The sequence below is a fragment of the Pygoscelis adeliae genome, unplaced genomic scaffold (genome assembly GCF_000699105.1).
Source record: "Pygoscelis adeliae isolate BGI_AS28 unplaced genomic scaffold, ASM69910v1 Scaffold104, whole genome shotgun sequence".
Taxonomy (NCBI): domain Eukaryota; kingdom Metazoa; phylum Chordata; class Aves; order Sphenisciformes; family Spheniscidae; genus Pygoscelis; species Pygoscelis adeliae.
Window position 1 is genome coordinate 246,730 of NW_008824655.1, and position 23,051 is coordinate 269,780.

Sequence of the window (23,051 nt, forward strand, 5' to 3'; positions counted from 1 at the left end):
ATGGTATGGAATATCCCTTTGGCCAGTTGGGGTCAGCTGTCCTGGCTGTGCCCCCTCCCAGCTTCTTGCTGGCAGGGCATGGGAAGCTGAAAAGTCCTTGACTAGCGTAAGCGCTGCTTAGCAACAACTAAAACATCGGTGTGTTATCGCATTCTCATGCTAAATCCAAAACATAGCCCTGTACCAGCTGCTAAGAGGAAAATTAACTCTATCCCAGCTGAAACTAGGACAGTTTTACATGGAAAAGAAAGTTCATTTGTATTTGCAAATTAGCTGCATGCATTATAAAACAAATCTGTTTATCTTGCTTTGCTTATTCAGTACGTGTTCTTGTATATAAAGTGGTGACTTTGGGGGTTGCTTTATTTTTTTTCCTCCCTTTTCTTGAAAGGCTCGGTAGTCAACTGGTCAGGTCAAGGATTGCAAAAACTGGGTCCAACCTTACCCTGTGATGCTGATACTCACACTCTGATTCTGGACAAAAACCAGATAATTAAATTGGAACACTTGGAGAAATGCAGGAATCTGATGCAGGTTAGTGTTACTTGGCTTGAATTTGCTATGAAATAATGGTACTGTGGCGCTAATTAAAATACTTCTGCTTTAAGGCCATATTATGTAATTGAAGTAAGTTAGCAGTTACTGTCTTCATAGGAAAATAAACGATGGCCAACTAAAATAGAAAGCTTTGTTTTCAGTGTAGCTCTGATAGTGGGGGAGGCTGTTTTGCTAGTTACCTAGGTAACTAAAGATGAACTAAATAAATCCTAATGGGAGGGGGTCATAAGAACACTTAGAAAAGTCACTGATAACCCAAATTTTGATACTTGTTAGCTTTTGAATACTTGAGCTTAGTAACTTTAAGAATAACTTTGTTTTATCTTTCCTCTGTGTGATTGTAAACATGCAGACATACATACAGGACTCTTTTCCCCATTTGGGTTTCATAACTCTTCACAAAGGAAGAGGATTAGTAGCCTTAATTTACAAGAAGAAAAAAAGCCACGTGGATTAGGTTAAAATAGAAATAGCAAATAAAAAAATGTGAAGTGGGAGGGATCTATGTAGTCTTGTTAACATATCAATTCATGTAGGCCCTGATGTTGCTAGTGCTTATCCTTAATTTTAATACTAACAACAGTCTGTTTAGGCTCATTAGGGTATTAGTGATAACAGTGTTAAGCATGTGCATGGTGCTTGCAAAAATCGGACTATTAATCCCTCCCGGGCAAAGCTGTACAAGTCCATGTTAATTATCACTGAAATTGCCTCCAGATAGACTTGAAGTCACCTAATAACTTCTAGAGAGAAGCTAAACTGAGATAGGGGAGGAGGGGTTTGTTGCTACAACAAACCTTCACCAGTCTGCCAGCTTGGTGGTCATGTATGTCTAATGTATGTCATGTATATGTCTAATCAGGATTTAGCCTTTAAAAAGTTTGTGATTTACAGTCCCGTTAGCACAGGACTTCTTTGAGAATCATGTGAAATATATTTTGTCCTCTGCCATGTTGACAGTAAGTATGATTTTACACCAGAATGGTGCAATGACTTGCACAATGATTTGATGATTTCTGATTTTAAAGTTTTCTTTTCATATGACACGATTCCTCATTCATTGTCATTTATTTAGCTATTGCTAGGAGAAAGATTTCCTCTTAAGTGTGCAGAGTGAGTTGTGAAGACTGTTTTCTTTGATCAGTAACTTATTTCCTGGCTCTTGCACTTTTTTTGTGTCTGTGTTATTTGCTTGAAAATGGAATACATAGATTGAAGTAGCTCCTGTTGGATTAGATTTTTAACCACTAAAAATAAAAGCCTATTCTGTCTTGCAATTTAATAGTTAAAACTGTTTCTTTTATTTGTGTGTCAATGTGCAGCTCTCTGTAGCCAACAATCGTTTGGTGCGAATGATGGGTGTAGCAAAACTGACTAAACTCCGGGTGCTAAACTTGCCCCATAATAGTATTGGGTATGTGGAAGGGCTGAAGGATTTGGTGCACCTGGAATGGCTGAACTTGTCAGGAAATAACCTTAAGGTAAAGTATTTAGTCTTTATATATTTTCCAGAATCTAGTGTTGTAGGAATTTGGAAAATGCTGCGAAGAAATCTGAATATGTTTCTGGTTTTGGTTGGAACAAATGTTGAAGTTGTGTCTACTCATTTATGAAATAGAAGAGGGCAACTTTTGGACAAGAATTGTCTAGGAGAAAAATAAAAGGTTTGATTTTGAAATGTAATGAGAATTGGGAAACAGTCCCCAAAATAGGAAAAGAATTATAATCTTCAAAATGAAACTGGGTTTCGCGTTACTTATCCGGTGTTTTTTAGCTTTCAAAATAATTTATAATTATTGATACCTGGTTTTATTTAATGACTAAAAAAAGAGTTACTGTGAGTAATTGACTTCTTTATTTTTGTAGGCCATTGAACAAATCAATTCCTGTCTATCTCTTCAGCATCTTGATTTGTCGGACAATAACATAGCTCAATTAGGCGATCTCTCCAAGCTTATGTCACTGAAGGTAGATGCTATTTTATCTCTGGTTTTGTTACATTCTTTGCATAAAGAAATGTGCTTTGAAAATTGCTGCCTTTTAAAGCATTCATTATTATTCAAACACTAGCTCTTAAAGCATTTCAATTAATCACTATAATTTCTAAAGGGAAGCATGTAAGAATTCTTTTCCTTGTCTTCAAGTTGCGGGAACTGAGGCAGTGATTTTTCTATAACCACTCTAATGATTTTGATAGAGATAACATGGTGAGATCTTGTTCATAGCTCTTAGTTCTTTTGTCCCATGTCATGAACCGGGAGAAAACATGGTGTTAACTCTTTCGGCATGAACACTGTAGAGAAAAAAAAAGTTTCCAAATACATTTTGTAACTGTGACTATACTTCAGTTCTGCATTTTAAAATGAGAAGATTTTGCTCTAAAATATAAAAATTAGTTTTCCCTTGCTGGAATAAACAAAAATAATTTTGATGATAACCAGAAAGCCTTAATTATAGCTCTTTTGTGTGTATTGTGCAGGTATTGCCTGAAGAAAAATTATGGAGGTTTTGATCAAACATACATTTCATCACCATATTTCTATTTTATAGACACTGTTGCTACATGGAAATATTATAACTTCACTTCGCACTGCCCCTGTTTGCCTACCTCAGAATCTGACTGTTCTTTCTTTGGCGGAAAATGAAATCAGAGACTTAAATGAGGTAAGATATAGAAGAGATATCATCTTATCTTTAGGTAGACTGAAAGGAGATAGTTGGATAAAAAAGAAATGGGCTCCCTACTTTGACATGACCCATGTTGACAGAAGTAACTTTTGATGGTGTATATGTAATAACTATACTTTTCACTAGCTGCACAAGCTAGGTGATACTTCTTAAAATTTGTCCTTAAAAAAACCTTTTTTTATTTTTTGTTTTTATATTTGTTCAAGGATGTCAAAAGTGTACTTTGAGGACTAAATTCATAGAGAGCTTTTCATGACTGTCTGAAGGTTGAAAACTGAGCTGATTAACTGCTGCAGAGGGTTTCTGCAGCTGCTGTGTTTAGAACAGAGGTTTGAATTGCACTTGTTGCAACTCAAGGGTTTTGGGCCCATGTCTTATTTTATCTATTTCTCAGACATCATATAAGAGAAACAAATATTCTGCCCGTGATTTTTGTCTTTATTGTTTTGTTTGGGTTTGTTGTGGTTTAACCTCAGTCAGCAACTGAGCACCACACAGCTGCTTGCTCACTCCCCCCCCCGCGGTGGGATGGGGGAGAGAATCGGAAGGGTAAAAGTGAGAAAACTTGTGGGTTGAGATAAAGACAGTTTAATAGGTAAAGCAAAAGCCGCGCACGCAAGCAAAGCAAAACAGGGAATTCATTCACTGCTTCCCATGGGCAGGCAGGTGTTCAGCCATCTCCAGGAAAGCAGGGCTCCATCACGCGTAACGGTTACTTGGGAAGACAAACGCCACCACTCCGAACGTCCCCCCCTTCCTTCTTCTTCCCCCAGCTTTATATACTGAGCATGACGTCATATGGTGTGGAATATCCTTTTGGCCAGTTTGGGTCAGCTGTCCTGGCTGTGCCCCCTCCCAGCTTCTTGCTGGCAGGGCATGGGAAGCTGAAAAGTCCTTGACTAGTGTAAGCACTGCTTAGCAACAACTAAACATCAGTGTGTTATCAACTTTGTTCTCATCCTAAATCCAAAACAAAGCACTGTACCAGCTACTAAGAAGGAAATTAACTCTATCCCTGCCGAAACCAGGACAGGGTTTTTTTGGTTTGGTTTTTTTTTTTAATATAAGTAGCAGCCAAAACTGTCAGTTGGACTTCCATGTTGGAAGAAAAATCTTATTTTGGTAATACATTTCTCTTCTTCAAACAGTGTTTCTCAGCTTCTTGGCTTGCCCTTTTTTTGTCAAAATCTGAATGCCTGTTATAGTGAACCGGAATCATAGAAATACTATACCTTTCTATACATAAAGCCCAATTCCCAGATTTTAAGAGAAGCTAATACTTTCCAACGGCTACAGTACCTACAGGAGAATTAATGGGAAAATGGCAATAGTTGATAGAAGGTCCTCTGAAGATGTTCATGTTCAAAAAGCAAATGTGATTTTCAATGTATTTGTAATTACGTTGTTTTGTGTGAGATACCTAGCTGTAAGTAGAGAAATGCGGTACATTCTGTAAGCATTTAATGGTTCTCTTCAGTTAACGAATATATCTTGTTTTCTCAAGGTTTCTTTCCTGGCCTCTCTTTGTCAATTGGAACAGTTGTCAATTATGAACAATCCTTGTGTGATGGCCACACCTTCTATCCCTGGCTTTGACTACAGGCCATACATTGTCAGCTGGTGTCTGAACCTTAAAGTTCTTGATGGATATGTGATTTCTCAGAAGGAAAGGTGACATCATATCATTAAATCTCTGAAATCATGAAGTAAAGTTTGGCTAACCTGAAGTTGCATTTTTATGTGACAATAAATGGAAAAGTACTAATGATCTGAAATTCTGTTTGCCTTGCTAATGAGATACAGGCCAATTAACATTATTGCTTTTGCTAAATTTTTCATCTGTTACACTGGAACTATTATGTGAAATCACAAGTTTATTTAAGTAGAAGTATGAAATTAAGGTTGGTTTTGTTACTTAACTCACAGTAGCACTTTTACAGAGAAAAACTGTGGTAGCAATTTATCAATGGTCTGTTATCCCTTCCGAGTTTACGGTCTCTTTGACTTTGCAGAATGACACAATCGGCAGATACTAAAGCTATTATCTTGGGGAAAGCTCAAATGTGCTCTTTTATGAAGGGTCTGATTTGCGTATGCATTTCTAGATTTGGCATTTTTTTGTATCAATTAGTTAAATATCACTTTGCTCACATCACTTCTTACTGTATCATTGCGGTCATTATATCACTATGATATCTGTATGACAGTAGAGATGTCTTCTTAAAGTTCTTGACATCAGAACAGTCCAAGTGTATAACTATTATCCAGTATAAACACATTCTAGTCCAATATATTAACACATTCCAGGACATTACTGTCATATTTCCCAATTAATACAATAAAAAGCTGCCTTTTTAGTCAAAGGCAAACCACTCCTGTTTCTGTTTCACCATAGCATATTAGGAGGTTACCAAAAAGCTGACTGTAAGAATTCTAGAATTTTGTTTTCATGGCTAATGGAGTTTTCTGTATTAGTGGTATTATTATATGTGAACATATTGTATTAAATCTTCTCAGACTGAAGAGCATTTAAATTAGAAACAGATTTTAATTGCTGAATGCTCTCAGCGAGACTTGCTGTCTGGCTATTCTGCATGTTTGTGTGAGGTTTTTCTGTTTCTGTGAAAGCTTTGCTGATAAATTCATTCACACAAATGTGTTTTCAGTGCTCAAAGACTACACATAGATAAAGCAGAGACTGCAGAGTGTTTGTCAGATCTTTTTTTTGTGTTGTTTCATCCATGTTTATGTGAGGGAATACTTTATTCATTATTCTGGTAATGAAAATCTCAGTTCCTCTGGGCACTGCTCATGTTCCAAGTTTTCGTTAGATTTGTAGATTAGCTCTTAGGTACCAACTAGAAGAACAGTAATCAAAGGAGAATTAAGGGGTTTACGCCATGCATTAATGGTGGCCATTTTCCCTTTTCCCAACAGTTTGAAAGCAGAATGGCTCTACAGTCAAGGTAAAGGAAGATCGTATCGACCTGGGCAGCATGTTCAGTTAGTCCAGTACTTGGCTACTGTTTGTCCTCTTATATCTACATATGGTCTCCAGACTGAAGAGGATGCCAAACTGGAAAAAATACTGAGTAAGCAGAGGTGAGAACTTCTTGTTTCTCTATTGCTAGTGAATGTAATTGAGAACATAATTGTATGTCTTACTATGTGTTAGATACAGTAACATTTCCTTTTAAGTATTTCAAAGCAGCAGTGGGGGCTGGAGATAGGAAGAGTAATGGAGGTACAGGATGTATTCTAGAGGGGAATGAGAGGTAAGGCGGCAGCAGCAGCACGAGCATTTTCCTACTTGCTGGGCCATCTAGGGGCAAATTCTCTATATTTTGCAGTCTGTGCTCCATAGGACATTGAAGGTGATTTGTGTTAGGACTGGATTAAAATAAACAAACTACCTACTGAGATTTTTTTTTTTAGCCACGGAGAAAGTGAGGAAAAACTCAAAAAGGAGTGTAGATTAATTTTTGTTCTAATTGTAAATGAAGACTATTGTGGTACACTGGTGTATTAGCCACTTTTTTTGTTGTTAGCGTGTTCTTTCTTGGTTTTAAAGTTAATGTCCTTTGAGGGACACTGTTCCAGTGATGCTCCTGATGATCTCTGTATCTGGCACCTCGGGTCTGTCAGCAGAGGCCTCTATAGAGTCTGCTGGTTCTGCCAGCAGTAGCCATTTTGCTAAGGTCTGTGCAAGTAGATCAGGAGAGTTACCGTGGTACGCTTTCCTCCCATGAAAAGGTGAACTAATTGGGATTAAAAGCCAGAAAATGTAACAATACACATATCCCTGTTCCCCAGGACCTATTGACAAACTTTTTTTGCAGAAAGGTCAGAGCAGAAGACTCAGCTTAAAGGAGCAGGCTACATAAGTGGCTTAGCGTGGGTAGAAAGTTGGGCAACAAAAGTGTTGTGGTAAGCAGAAGGGCGGCATCTCATCAAAAGGCTGGAAACTTGGGAGCATCTGGAAGGAGCTACTGCATACTTTGTCAGTGTAGACTGATCTCCAGGAGGAAATTATAGAAATCTTGGGGCCATTTCAGAGGAGAAGGTACAATAGAAGCATATTGACATTGAACATTCCAGCTAAGTGCTCTGACATTCACATGATGTTTCTGGGGAAAATTCAGGAAGTTGACTTGCAAAATATAACTCTCTAAAAATTAAAAAAAAAACCAACAAGCAAAACAAAAAACCCTCACCCAAAAACCAAGCCCGCAAAATCCCCACCCTTGTGTGTGTGTGTGTGTGTGTGTGTATATATATATGCACACACATATATGATTTTTAAGGCTAATTGACTTTTCTGACCTCTACCTCATGATCTTTGAATTTAGCTGGGCTGAAACAAGCTGTGTGTGTTCTCAGTTTGTAAAGGATAATTTTATGTTTGTGGCAATGTTTGTTGATTTGTGTTAGGATTTTGTCCCTTTAGTAACAGGGATACCCTTTCCTTGATTCAGTCATTTTCAAATGTAAAAGACACTCCCTCCATTCCTCAAACTCCTCTACACATACAAGCATAACGTATCCTGCAGGAGGCTTTAAAAATATCTGCATACCTTCCTTCTTTGTGTGTAGAAATGCTTCATGGTTTTCAGTCTGTAGTCAGAATTGCATGTTGGATTTTTTTTTTTTAATACATGTACAAACAAAGAAAAAGGGGGAGGAGGAAGGGGAACAGGAGCAGTCTGTGCAATATCCTACTTTGTGAGTAGTCCTGTTAGTGTCTTATAGGTGTAGGGATCTGCATAACTAGCCTCTTGTTTTAGAATGGTTTGATCACTTGTTTCCTTTGAAGTAGTTGATAGTTTCTCTTAGATGTCTTCTGTACCAAAAAAGCTTAAAAGAAATATAAAATCTGTTGGAACTCTGTGCTTAGGCTCCACCAGAGGCAGCTGATGCATCAAGACCAAAATGAAGGACCACCTACATCTTCTACTCCCAACAAAACACTGCCAGTTACTTACGAACACAGCAGTCCAGCTCAGCCACCACAGATAGTTCTTGAAAGTGGTAAGAAGCTAATCTGCACCTGTGGTTTAACCTGTGGAAATAATTTTTTTTTTTTAACATAGGTAACTTTGTGGAGAGAATTTCAGAACAAGGCCCTGTTATTATTTTATTCTATTGATTTTTTTTTTTTTTGAGATTTTCAAATGAAGTTATACTTCGTTTTCTAAAAATACATTCCATGCTTTTTTTTGTCTTGAAATGCTAGTAAGATTGTTAGGTGAAAACCACAATCCAATAAACTAAAGAGTTATTACTTTGACTGTTCCATCTGGTAAAAGTGTAACTTCTCCAGGGGGAGGCAGTTTGTGCAATTTACCATACCCAGTATTTGCAAAGTTTGTAGAAGTTACCATGACAAGTAGTTATGGTCCTTATTGTTATATAGAAATAATGCTTATCATTACTAGCATTTTAGATCTTCTAACACACACAGGTTTCTAACTATCTAAACTAAATTGTGAATCCCTGTGAATCAAAAGAAGATATGTTATTGAAATACTATGACAATTTTGAATATGGCTTTCTGCCTATCTAGAACCCATCATCCAGAAGAATTCTTGGGTTGGACCAAGTGCAAACGATGATCATTCCTATGCAGTAAAGAATACTTTTCTTCTTGAGAGAAGTTTTCATAAGGAGCTATACCTTGAAGATGTACAGACAGATGAAGACAAACTAAACAGCAGCCTGTTATCCTCAGAGTCTACTTTCATGCCAGTTGCTTCAGGCTTGTCTCCAGTGTCTCCTGCTTCAGACCTGAAGCTACATGGAATCAATTTGGGCCTAGAAGATGATGACCATACAGGGATCGAATGTGTGAGAGATGTTAATAGAGGAGAAACAGCTAACAAGCAAGAAGCTTCATGTGCTACAAGAGAACACTCCAACAGAGCGGTAGGAAGTGTGGAAACTCAAGAGAATATCAAAGAGAGTATTCTGTTGCCTTCTCCTGATCCAGTAACAGCTAGCCTGACTGCTAATACTAGCAACTGTTCAGCATCCTCTGAAGACCAAGTTCTGCATAGTCACCCCAGCACCTCAGTAGGTGCTGAATCGGGAGCTACAACTCTCTGTCCTGACCAGATGGCAGGAGGAAGTTCTGATTCATTAGCTGTTGTCGATCAAGGCACAGCTGAACTGCAAAGAATGACTAAAGCAGCTACCAAACTTCAGTCCTGCTGGAGAGGATTTTACACAAGGAACTATCATCCCCGAGCCAAGGAAGTGCGGTATGAAATTCGACTAAACAGAATGCAGGAGCACATCATTTGCTTAACTGATGAAATAGAAAAGTAAGTTGAGGTCATGCTGTGTATTTTCAAATCTGAATGAATATAACCATTGTTCCAGGATATTTCAGAACAGGTATAAATGGGTCTTGATATAACTACTCACAGTAGAACCTAGAATTGGGAATATAAAACTGTGATTACAGTAGAGGATCACTTCCTGTAAGATAAGCACAGTTAAGCACATAGCTCTTCATACTCTCAAAGTGCCTTCTATGAGTGGGTTGGGTTAGAATAAATTTTTCTATTCCGCTGTTAGCAGGACTGGCATGTTTCACAGCATAACCAAAATAGAAATTGCCAAGTGTGCTTTTTTTTTAATTTTACTTGCCTCCTAGCAATTACAGAGTCTGTAAATGAAGTGTCCATATTGAGTCATTCCTCCGTTACTGGTGAAAAGAAGAATTCTCTCTCTGCCTTGCGTGATACAAATTTAAAATGTAATTCTGTGCTTGGTCCTGTTTTTTTTGATCCTATCAATCCATGTTTGGAGGAGAGCATTATCAAAGTTTCTCAATTTGTAAGATATAAATTGTGGATTTTGTTAATATCTTTCAGGATCAGCCTGGGAACTGGCAATCTGACAGGCTTTTTTCCTTTACTATCCCATTCTGTGAATCAAGTTGAGTCTGCAGTGAATCTGTAGAAACTCCCGATGCTTACACATCATGCCTACATCCAAGTGATATCAGCTGGGGAGAGCATAATTTGAAATGAAGAAGCGCTATTTTGGGGGGGGGTGCAGGGGAAAGAAGCGCGTCTACTTAAATGAAGAGCTTGGGTTCAGTTTACAAAAAGGCACTTAAAGTATTAGCAAGTCAATAAATGTGCTGCAGCAAAAGGAAGCAGAATCTTAATGTAACTCTGAAAAAGATATTTGAAGTCAGCAGCTGGATATTGATGGCAAGCCAGACTGCAGTAATGTCTTAATGTTAGGCTCTGTTATATCTTTCAAGAGCGCCGTTATATAAGTAGGCATTTTTATGTATTCTTGTTGATCTTGTTACCCAAATGTTGCTTATTTACACTGCATAAATTTGGATGTGTGTTCTTGCAGACTAAGAAAAGAAAGAGAGGAAGATAAGATTCAGAGGCTTGTACAGGAGGAAGCTGTCAGATTTCTTTGGAACCAGGTAAATAGTTTTAGTCCTTTTATTTTTCTGCTTACGTATGAATTTGAAAGGCATTCTTTCATACTGTAGATCTGGAAGAGATAGTCAATATGGTTCATTTTTTCCAGTGATGACTTGGGTGGCTTATTAGAATCTAATTGCCATGTTGTTTGCTATACTGGTATTCTGGGATAAAATAACACTCAGAAGTATTAGCGCAATAACACTGGCTTTGTTACAAAAGGCTAAATTATAGCCTGGTGTGAGAAGGAGGACAAAATGCAAGGGAAGCTAAATAAACGTAGCAGGAGCGTGAAGGATGATGTGACTGCTAGGCGCCCAGGGCAAATGAACTGGTGTTCAAGCTATGTTGCTTGTGAGCAATTAATTTCTAAAGTAGAAAAGTTATTAATACATGTTCTAATAAGCTATTCTTCCAACAATAAGACTGACTGCTTTCTTAAGCATGGGTCATTTCATAAAGGTTCACCATCCTTTCTGTTTTTAAGAGCAGATTCCTCTTTCTTCAGGTACTTGAACTGGGAGGCTTGTGTGCCCTGTCAGTGTTGCGCATCTAGTTTTAAAAGCCATTATTTAACAGTGGGAAGAACATATTTTCCCTAAAGGTATAGCGAACCTTTTGTTAGTTCACTTGGTCTTAAATTTTATATTAGAGCTATGTTGCTGATTGCAAGAAATACTCTAGAAATCAAAGTACTTTCTTAATTACATTTTATAATGAAATTCTCTCTATACTTTACAGGTTAAATCCCTTCAACAATGGCAGCTTTCAGTGACACAAAATTTAGGTGCTTCTTGGCAACCTGTGATCCCTTCAGCCAGTACTTTCTGTCCATCCGAACCACCTATTCGATCATCCACACTTGAGCAAGAAACCCCACCAGATGTTAGTTCTGCTTGGTTAGTTCCAGCTAGTGATGTTCTTCAGGAAAAGTCTTTGTTGCAGTTCCCAGATTCTGGTTTTCATTCTTCCATGGCTGATCAGACTCATGCCGGTGACTTATGTAGCTCTGAAAAAAGTTTAACGGAAGGAACAGAGAGCTCTCTTTCAGTGGAGACTGTCAAACAGTGTGGCAATTCTGTTTCAGCGTATTCATCAGATATAGAGGATGACCATGGGGAATGTGGGCAAAGTAAAGACAGCTCTAGTACTGAGCAGGACAACAAACTAATAGAACAGTATTTGAAATCTGTTCAGCAGCTGGAAGAGGCTGATGAAGGGACAAACTGCAATGATGAAACAGGGGGTAGCTGGCCACAAATCACTGCTTCAGCAGAAAGCCAAGATTCTTCGTCTGACAGTGTCTCTGTAGATCTCCCTCAAGATACATCTTCCCCTGCCCGAGGTGAAATCAGTCAGACACCAGAAGGCTGCAAACTGAATTCAGGAATAGTAGAAGGGAAGCAAACAGACTGTGATTCTTCATTTCAGATGCTGCATGTTGGGATAGCTGTATAGTAGGCTCCACAGGAGCCTATATATAGTTCCACAAAGGACTAGGGATTCCGTTTCACTTTCTGTTCTCTTTCTTTTTCCTGTTTATACAATACTTATTTTTCATGTGTGCTGTTTCGGATTTTGACTCATGTTACCAATTTATGTTTTAATTAGTATTTTATTGATGTTGCTGAGGACTGACACTGACTATGCTAACCTGAAATCAGCAAAGTTCTCAGTGACAGTCACTATGCACTTTATTTTCAAACAGAAAACTGATATCCTAATAACTGGCTTCCATTAAATTAATTCTGAAGATTGGGGGTGTTGGGGGTGGTGTTTGCTGTAAATTCACTTCGGTGAATGTGTTAAGTGTTTGAATTTTTTTCTAAAAAGCAGGATTGAGTTCTTACTTTGCAAAAGAGAAGGAAACAGTATGGGAGGAAACGGAGTCAATATAGGCAGCGTGTGCGTGTATAGATACAGCCTGATGAGAAAGATGAAAGCAGTTGCCTTTCTGACTTCTTTTTACTTTAGCAAGAGCAGTTTGGTCAGTGTTTCAAAGATGCATTCCATGAAACCAGTGTCCAAGTCAGTGACTTTTGTCATTTACATGAAGCTGCTGGCTAGGAATTAGGTCATTTACATATGCATTGAAACAAGGACTTACAGAAGTCAGACCTTAGGGAGCTTCAGACAAACTTTGACTTTTGTTTGCTCTGGGGTTGAATTTCCCTGCTTTCTCAGGTAAGACTCCAAGTGGAACCAGTAGCAGCCTTTACTAAATAAGAACTCCAAAAGGGCATGTGATTTGGGAACATAGTTTCCAAGACTGCACTGCCGGGTGACAGCCGCAGACTTGGTGACATATGTTTTGCCTTCACAAGGACGCTGATGTCATTTTGGGATGTGGATCTGCATGGCTTTCAAGACATTAGTGTCTTTGATGGATCACAACTACTTCTATCTACAGGTATAAATATTAAAAGCAAATGTCATGACTTAAAACTATCTCTTGACATCTCTGTTGAGTTTTTTGTTTGTTTTTTTCCTCTTTATGTCCAGTATTTGACATTCTAATTAGATGTGGATAAAAAGCTGTATTTCTTCCCTGTTGGCAACTGTGCTGAGTTACCTAGGCTATGCTTTCCACTTAAACACTGGGCAAGCAGTAGGGTTTGTATTTTGCCTAGCCATTGCTATGTTGTTTTTTTTAATGGAAAAAGATCAGGTATCTTAGTATACCACAAAAGTGGCAAGGGAAATCTGTTTTGCCATGTGACTAGTAAAATAAAAGTTGATGTTGTGACTTCTAGGGGTCAGTTGAGTTTGCTAATACTACATTTTTGCAATGTGCACTGGAAGGCCAGTGTTTCAATAGTCTGCTAATATTAACTTCTCGGATATAAAGACACAGGCATATTATAATTCTCTGAATCCACAGGCTAACTTCTGGTGCTATGGTGTCATTAAAATCAACTAGTGCTGTTTTAAAGTGACTCTTATGACCATGTTACCATGTAAAATAATTTTTGTAAAAGCTTTGGTTGCTTGTCTACTTTAGGTTCTGAGCTGAAATTTACCACTACTCAGGAGTTTGGCATGAGGCCAGTATCTGCTTGAGGCCTCAAAATAGCCTTTATTTAGAACATAAATGTTGTGTATTGGACTTGTACTAGCCACCTGCCCAGCGGTGAAGCTCACCTTGGAAGAATAAAGCTTGCCTCTGTGTATAGAGTAGCATCATCTCTTTTTCCCCACCCCCCAAAAAATAAGTTCTAGGGCACTAACTTCTCAAAACAGCTGTCACCGTAGTCAAACTGACATTTGACTGTGCCTTGCATACATGAGAGCATTTAAAAAAAAAAAAAACAAAGAAAACCACAAAAAACCAACCAAACCAGAACAAACAACTGAGATGGTGAATTATTAATGTGCTACCTAATTCAGTCTAGTTACAGCATGTTTGTAGCATAACCATATTCATAATTAGATCTTAGAGCATGAGCGTGCTTGGGTATTGAAAGTGGTACAGGTGCATTAATGTATCAAAACACCTAATCAACTGTGCAAAGAATTGTGTAGGCTACGTGATCACACCCTTGTCCTCTGAAGGTTCTCAACTTGCATTTAAATTTGCCATGCTTGGAGATCTCCACGGTTCATAGGATTTGGCTCTTTGACTGTCAATCTGTTATTACAGAAAAAAAAAAAAAAATCGTGTAAAACTTTAAAGAGACTTTCTTTGGGTTTTGAGAGAGAAATTATTTCTGTCTGTGAAACAGTTGTTGGACCTTATACTCTGGAGGCAGTGGTTAGGTGTAATAAAACAGTAAGTTCTCTTTTGTGGCAAAGTGCTGTATTAGCATATGCAAGGCTTGGGAGAAGTTAGACTACTGTCCTGATTAAAAATGTTTCATTTACTGAAGACACTTGAGGGACCATATATATTTTGCTATTTTGCATTATTGGTCACTTGTGCTGCAGAGTTAGAAAGAGGAGAAACAACTTTAATTTTGGAAGTGTCAAAGGGGGAAAACTTGGTGAAACTTAATTTTTCATAGAAGCCCTAGACGTTTCTTGACATTTCCTCTGTTACTAGGGCTTGCAAACACAAACACAAGATGACTTATTTTAACTAACGCCTAGATCAACTGTTGGCTTTTTTAACTTGTAACCTGTATATCCAAAACTGATTTTATGAAGGTACAGCAAAGTGTGTACCAACATATAATCAGCTTTATCTTACTCTTTTGGGGAAGCTATGAAATATGAAAGATTTTTTTTTTTTCCGATGTTCTAAAAAGTATCTTGCATGTGTAGAAGATGAATTGCCTAAATATACAGAAATCACAAAGAATGATGAAGTTTTGGATTAGTTTTTACAGGGTTAAATGTAATTAGTTTGTATATACACAACATGCTTTCATCCTGACCATTAAAATACATGCAGGGAAAGACATAATGGGGGATAGAGTGGAGAAATAAGGAATCAAACTGGATGTATACTTAAAAATGGCTTCTTTCAGTCCATTTTGACCTCAAAGAATCATGATCTAGAAATATCTTAGTTTAGCATATGGCTTAACATCTACTCTTCTTTGTCTGTGTAAGTTTTCTTAATCTAGGTATGTAATATTCTTTTACCTGGATAAGGATGCACAGCTCCCTTTGGAGATGATGGAAACTTCATAAAGGAATCAAAGGCCTAATATATGAAAATCCATGTCTGAAATTTTCCTGTATTAATATTGTATGTCTTTCAGCATTTTCCTTTTGCTAGGCTTCATATTCAACAGAAGAATGCACTTTGTAGAAGGAAAGCTTGTCTGTTGTACTCTCTCCTGGGCTGATCCTCCAGTCCTGATGGAAGAGATTACTAATGGTTATCTGTCAGGCAATGTTGTCAGCTCTGCCGTGAGTACAGTTCAAGCGCTTCTTTAATTTTGCTTCAGAAAAATCAGCTAGATATAGCTCAGACTAACGATTTAAACTGTGCCTGCCACACAAGTAGTTTTGCCCCAAATGAGGTGTTTGGCAAATGCAAACCTCTTTCGGCTAGTCTATGGCAGAAATTACTCTTTTGCCTGCTTTGCTGAAGGTAGGGACAAGGGGGAAGGTGGAAATGCATTTATCTGTGTTTTCAGGTTTAATCTGGGATGGTAACACCAACTCTTTTATGATGGTAACACCAACTCTTTTATGATTGCTATTTCAGTTTTCTCCCAATTATTTTTATAGCTTACAAATTTCAATCTTTCATGTAATCAAGAATGCATTTTTTCGACTGTATGTAGTAATTGATAGAAACTGTTCCAGACGGTGTTTGGGAAGGTAGAAGAATATCAAGAAAGCAGGCCTGTTCACATTTTATATTTCAAGGTTTATTAAGGTATTTGGATTGTATTGATTCTTCTCTGTTAGTTAACTTCTTTACAAAAGAAAAACACAAGGCAATGCCTCATTAATGGCAGTAAGTAAACTTCTGTTTCTGCCTTTTTCCATGGACTGAGCTTAATGGTCACAACTCTCTTTTTAGTACCTAAAACTGTCATTTAAATGAATGGGAGATTTAGCTGCTGAATGAATGCAGTGACTAATGTGTTTTTTGTTGTTGCTTTTTTTGTGGTGACTATTCCTGTGTGGTGCTATTTTGTAAGCAAAGTATGTGTGGCAAGGATGGAATTTTTAAAAGGTACTGAACGTTGGCCTAACTCTCTGCTTTCATTTCCTTAAAAGAAGCAGGGTCATGCTTAAGTTGAGTCCTTGTGAACTGGCTGTCTAACCTGGGATTTTATCATATTTACATCTCTAGAAGTGTTCTTATACCACAAAGCAAGAAGGCATTAAGACTGCAAATTTTATTTTGTTGTTTCTAAAACACAAATATCTTTCAGCAAATACTTTAGAAGGTCCTTGTTAAACTGAATTGCAGAAGCCTAACTGTTTATAGCTGAGTTCCTTAAAGCACCATAGACTCTATTTGCATGCAGCAATTTAAATAAAGCACTTAGCAGCCAGTCTGTCTGTATATAAAAAACAAATTTTGTTTTTTTCTGAATAATGTTGTGTGTCATTGAGCTTGCAAATTGTTCCTGGTTTTTATGAATTTGTATATATTGTCTGAAGAACTCCAATCTTAATTTCTACTTGTAGCAGGTTGTTTGATGAACAAAAATGGAAGATACATTCCTTTGAGACTACCTGGGTACTTTTTACTGGACTTGAAGTTACAGTGTGTCTTGCTCAGATACTTTTCCCTGAGAGGATAGAATTGTAGCATTTAGTGGAGACTGACGGAAGGACAATAAAATGTGAAAACCAGTTAGTTCCTCTGCTTTTAGCTAGTGGAAAAGAGACTTTTTTCCTGTTGTATTAACTTTTTTTTTTCCTTGAGGACTGTGCCACCCAAATAAGCAAGCATCAAGTATTCATGAAGTCTTTCAAAAAGTCGTCTTTGATAGTTACAGGTTTTCTTCCGAGTTTGGCTTTCTAGGACAAGTTACTGAAAAACACTTGCTTTCTATATGCCTGCCAAAAAGTTGGGACTGTCTATTTTTAAATGCTTTCTTTATGTCAGTAATGGAAAAAGCACAGGATCCTTACTTGCAAAAGCATAAAACAGTATTTATCAGGAAAGGTGCTTTGTCTCTTGGAAAGTGCCACGCCAAATTTTGTTGTATAAGAGCTCTCAATAAGAAACTTCTTTTCTGGCTTCATTACATTTATAAGTATATGGGCCAAATTCACTTGTAGCATAATTCTACTGAACTAAATTTTGTTGAGTCTTTCACAGTAGTATTCTACCTCTAAACTAGAATCTGAAAAATAATGATTAGGCATTGATTTGTCTTTCTGCTTCTCACTATTTTCTGTGAAGAATGGTGGGTGGTTAAATTGGTACAGTTCGTATATTTTCTATAAGTGTTTACATTTCTGGATTTATTGTTTCTTAAATATTTTGTTTGTACCTCTGAGTTTTGAATTTTAAATAAATGATTTGTACATTTATTGAAAATGTTAATTTGTACTTGATCCTGACTCTTGCAGCTAATAATCATTTTCTTACCATTGGAGGGCTCTTTTGGAGATAAAGTTTAGAAATACAAAATGGTGATGACAAGGTAAGCATTTAGCATTCATGACTAGGTACAGCTGAGGCATCTAATGGCCCACTGCTTCAGTGTTGGAGATAGTAAGAGCATGGCAGGGTACTCAAAACTTATACACCAATTGATTAGTAGATGCCACTGAAATTGGTATTCATGACTTGCAGTCCTCTGTTTCTATCACTGGTCCACTCTCTCATGTTCTTAATTCTCTACTGTGTTTAAGATAAAAGATGTGGCAGTATTCTCTACAGAGCTTTCTGGAAAGAGAATTAAGGCTATGGGCTTATCGAGAGAAATGCAATTGCAAAGCATGTTGTTCCCTCTCCTACTATTTTGGTTTGGTCAGATACCTGCTGTGTGCTTAAATAAATGAAAACTAATTAAATATCTTTCAGGCTTTAACAGACAAACAGTCCAGGAGCGCAGACACATGAGACAGTCATGTTTTACTGCAGGACAGTCATCCCAGAGGTTTAAAAACAAACAAACCCCACCAAAAATAACTGTTTTGCTTAACTCTCATTTCACACATGGAGGTTAGTGGGCATTTTTTAACTCTTTGCTATGTGTTTCCACTTCATTGCACTGAAGAAATTAGCTGAGGTTTTTAAGTGAGGCTCTTCTTGCTCTTCTATGAAGATATTTGAAAGACAGAAATAGGCATAGCTAAAGTGACTTCACTTCAAGTCTTAAAAGAGAAAAGCCGTGCTGTTTTCTCTTGCAGTAGAGTTAAGACCTTAAAGCTGTACTATTAAGTTTAAATGCTGTGTATTGTAGGGATAGTAGCCATAACACTTCAGCAGCTCAGGTTGAAGGTCACTCTTGTCCCTGTTTTTGATTCATATTTGTGATAAGATCAGACATCTGTGACTGGTTTCATTTGAGCATCCTGTACATAGTTTTCTGCTATTTCTTACCTTGTTCAGTGTTGTCTTGCGCATATCAGAAAGAGCAGGCAAACAAGATCTTGGCAAGGAAAAAGGGGATAGACTTTGGCTATCTTTGGCTAGAGTTGGAAAAAAAAGGGATAAATATATCTAGTGGACAGACTGAATTTTGTTCAAATGAAAATAGTTACTTTGAATTTTATGGGCTGAAATCCTTACATATGCTAGGAGCTGAGTTCCTTCTGTGTGTGGTGGTGTTTGAAAAACTCCTGTTAATTCTATATAACATTATGGTCAGGTGGTAGGTGAGGTGTTTTTCCCCTTCACTCAAGTGTTATGGTGTGAAAACTAATTTTTCTCTACTGTATTGATACAGTTGCAAAAGCAGAAACCACTATGTCCAAGTATAGCTTGCATCAGTACATCACTGATTTCAAGCCATAATACTGCATTTCTGAAGGATCTATGGTGATACAATGCATCAATTTGGGGTATAGGTAGAAGGAATACAGAAGTATAGGTACTCTGGCCTACACGGGACAGCACATAGAGATCTTGGCAGATCTTAATACATGGGCTTCCTCAGCTTTATCCATGTCACTACTGGAGCTCATTCTCATTTTTCGTCTATAGCTTGGCATGGGTTTTGCCTATGCATAAGGATATTTTCAGACATGTCCCTTGTGACACTCCATCGTAACTTCTTGTGGGTCTGGAAAGGTGCACGTGGCTGCCTCAAGTCCTGCAAGTAATACAGCATGTTCCTTGGTCTAGGAGCATCAAGACCAAGGGAGTCAACATGCCACCTGGGGCAATTATGCCTGTTGTCCCAGTGGGGACTTCTTGAGGATTGCTAGGACCTTTTCAGGTACAGCCCAAGTCGTTTCTGGCAGAATCTGTGAATGTGAGGGCTTTGGGATTGCTCAAGTCTATCCCCTTTTTCCTTGCCAAGATCTTGTTTGCCTGCTCTTTCTGATATGCGCAAGACAGCACTGAACAAGGTAAGAAATAGCAGAAAACTATGTACAGGATGCTCAAATGAAACCAGTCACAGTCTTTGACTTCCAAGACTCTTCAATTTGTCTGTGAAAACTGGGAAGCCTTTGATCACGAAGGATGCCCTGGAAAACGTCAAATCCGTGCACACTGTGTTGAAATTGTTCATGTGTTGGGCTGAAAGCAATAAACCATTACAAAAGCTGAAACAATTCTCCAACAGTGTAGAGTTGTGAGGAACACCAGTCTAGCAGCCAGGGCTGTTTTGTTAGTATTGTACTGAAGTGCATTCAAGCAGCAGCCTTTGTGATGTCTCTTCCTGTCTGTTTTTGTTAGACCAGCTGAAGTTTTCCAGTCCCTTGAGAACTTGCAGCACGTTTTCTGGTGTGGGAAGTGCATGGACAATGAGTTGAGGAAGTTACTACTGCTGCTTATGTGTGTAGAGGCTGTGGGACCTGAGGAGAAACAGGAGACACTGAGAAACTCTACAGCCTGAACTCTCTTTTCTTCCTTCCATCACTAGCACCTACAGCACCTTCAGCTTGAAGTTAAAGGCAAACGCATGGGCTCTTGGAGCCTGTATTTTCAAGGTCCGCGCCACAGCTGTCTTGTAGTGCTGAGCTCCCCGGAGTGGAGTTCATTCACTTGTCCTCTCCTCATTGTGGCTTGCTCGTTCCCAATTTTGATACTTTTTCTACAGCAGATTGGCTGTCCTTTTGGTCTTTGAGTCTCTGACTTTACTCACAGATACTGAGAGTCTTAAGCACGTGAAGTAGCTATTCTTTTGCTAGCAGGACAGGTAAGCTACCCTTCTCCCCTGCATTTTCATATTCATAGTTGCCTGATGCTTTCCCTTCTCTGGTGTAGCAGTGTCAATGTTAAACTCGCCGGATATGCTCCGGGTGGCCTTTGGCTGAGGTGGCTGCGGCCACACCCTTTGTCTGGTGAAGAAAGGGAAAGGGAGCCCTGGAAGAGCTTGTGTTAGTCCCAAAGGGGAGCAAAACCACCTGGGGTGAATGGGAAGCTGTGCTCCTGCCTGTCCCTGGAGTGGGGAATGCACCACAGCTGTCTGAGGGAGGATCTGCAGCAGATCTGCTGGCTCTGAAGGGAAGTGGAAAGGCTGCTTGCCTGTAGGTAAGCTTCTCTGTAACCTTTTGGGAAAGGACTTGAGGAAGCTGGAAGAGGATTCTTTTGGCAAAAGCTCTATCCCTTTACAGGTGTTAGATGATGTGAAAAGGGTCTGGGCAGCACCAGATCAGCAAAAGACTCTTTCCAACCAAGTCAAATATACCTTAGTTGTTGCTATGCCTGAAACCAGGGGACATGCTGAACTTGCGTGCAAGGTTGAAGTGAAACTCGCTGTTCTAGGAACTGCGGGGGGACAACAGCAGATGGTTATGTAAGTGGAAAATGGTTAGAGAAGCGATACAGGGGTAATGGGGCAAAAGGGGACCGGTCGAAGAAAGGGAACAGGGTGGCTTGTCCTCTTTGCAGACTCTGTCCAATGCAGTGTTCGTTAAATTAAGAATCGCTTTAGTAATCCCAGATGCATTATCTAATATACTGTGTATTGTTGATGATTATTTGCAGATAAGGGATAGAAGGGCAGTGGAGCCAAGGGCCCAGCATAACTTCACCTTACTGCGTGTAATTCTGGAAAAAGAAATAAGGAAATATTGATTCTTTTTCATTATCTATCTTTCTGTACTCATCTCAAAATAATTGCCAAGTGCTTCTGGTGTGATAAACCAGGAGGGATGTGAGTGACAGCTGCTGAAGCTGTAGTTTTTTGGGGCTAATGACATCTACATGTTGCATGCGGAACAGACCTCACCAAAGCCATTGACATTCAAATAACTTAAAACCAAACAGCCTTTCACAAGGTCCCTTCTACAGAGTGTGGGGGCAGATGTTCAGTGATTAGTTTATGCCCTCTTTATGCACAAAGGCTTACCATGGAAAAGCACACTTGATTCGTTATTAGGTTTTCATCAAGATTAACTACAATAATAACTGAAGAATTTATGGAGAAAAGTAGTGGGGATCCCTTCCCATCATTGAGGGATGATGAAGTGTAAAATGTGGTGGAGAATAGCACAGCCGTACTGATTTCCTGTGGTTTTGTCGTTGTTGCCATCTTCCATGCCCTCAGCCCCAACATCAGTCCAGTTATATTACAGAGATGGGCTTATGCCTGGCATTTAGCACACTAATTAGATAGTTTTGCCTTGTGTCTCACTTTGAACTGAAGAGTCTGTAGGAGAATTTGATGCGCCACATGGCTTATGAAGGAAAGGTGAAGAGAAATGAGACTGCTATAAAACTGATAGACTTAATATATTGAAAGGAAAAAAAAAAATCAATACCAAGTATCTTTCAAGATACTGTATTTTTAGTGTTCTGCTTATACAGCCAGCTGGCTTTCAATTCTTGACTAACAGGGTATAGTACTAATAAAAGCTGGTGCCTGTTGAGACTTTTGCTTTCCATCTCTGCCAGGTAATCACCATTGTAATGGGGGGAAAGGAGGAGAAAAGTAGAAGTGATCTCAGTTCTAACTCATTTGAAACAGCTGTGGCTGATGGGGGTAGGGGCAGGAGACAAGAGGAGGCATTTAATATTTATAATGGCTAAAGTATTATGTTCACAGGAATACTTCAGCTGCTCTGTCTCTGTGTGTGCCTGGTTCTAAGCAAGCCAAGTATTCCTTAGTAAAAAATAAGATGGAGCCTTTAACCTATACTCATGCAGACACCTGCTAGCAGGTGAATGTTTTGGAAAGAGGTATTCCCAAACTTATGCAGTGTTTACAAGTGATGGCAAATCCAATTGCAAATGTCCTGTGACCAGACTGAAAGCGCCACGCAGCTCTGGCGCAGGGTGCTAAACTCGACTCTGACTGTGTGCATCTCCTCAGGCCTTTAACACAGCTGGTTTTGCCCAATTCTGCTGCCCTGTTCCTGTCTCCCTGGCTCAACCCCTGCAGCTGGCCCATGGGCCAGCCTCTCCCCTCTTCATCATCTTCTTGCTGTTCAAGACACTGCTTCTCCAGCTCCCTCCCCTATTCACCTTCAGACCCAGGCTCAGCAATGTTTGAACTATGAGCCGCGCTCTGGCCAGGGGGGTGCAGCTGGGCCCGCCTCGGGCAGGAACCCGGTAATACCACCCGGGGCCATAAACCTGAGCTCCGCGGCAGCCTCCCCACATCCTGGTTTCTTTGGCTTCATCTACTGCGACTCAGAAATTACAGGGACTTCCCCCCCGCCCCCCTCATCGTTAGGGTGCCCTTCTCAGCAAAAAGGGTGCCCAGAAATAAGTGCGCGCGGTTTTATGATTTTTCTTCCCCACAGGGCCGCTATGTCAATGCGGTCGAGCGTAGTCACCGCTGCAAAATCCCGCCGGGGGGGGCACCGTTAGCGGGC

General features: G+C 39.1%; 1 protein-coding gene across 1 annotated transcript in view; it reads left to right on the forward strand.

The window, feature by feature from the left end:
- Positions 1–12,155, forward strand: part of CEP97 (centrosomal protein 97kDa) — a 13,729-nt gene extending 1,574 nt beyond the window's left edge. Inside the window, exons 2-11 of the mRNA XM_009322571.1 lie at positions 392–534; positions 1,881–2,039; positions 2,425–2,526; positions 3,109–3,222; positions 4,751–4,917; positions 6,184–6,348; positions 8,141–8,274; positions 8,810–9,566; positions 10,621–10,696; positions 11,439–12,155. Coding sequence (XP_009320846.1) covers positions 392–534; positions 1,881–2,039; positions 2,425–2,526; positions 3,109–3,222; positions 4,751–4,917; positions 6,184–6,348; positions 8,141–8,274; positions 8,810–9,566; positions 10,621–10,696; positions 11,439–12,155 — 2,534 coding nt within the window. The remainder of the gene's footprint in view (positions 1–391; positions 535–1,880; positions 2,040–2,424; positions 2,527–3,108; positions 3,223–4,750; positions 4,918–6,183; positions 6,349–8,140; positions 8,275–8,809; positions 9,567–10,620; positions 10,697–11,438) is intronic.
- The last annotated feature ends 10,896 nt before the right edge of the window (positions 12,156–23,051 follow it).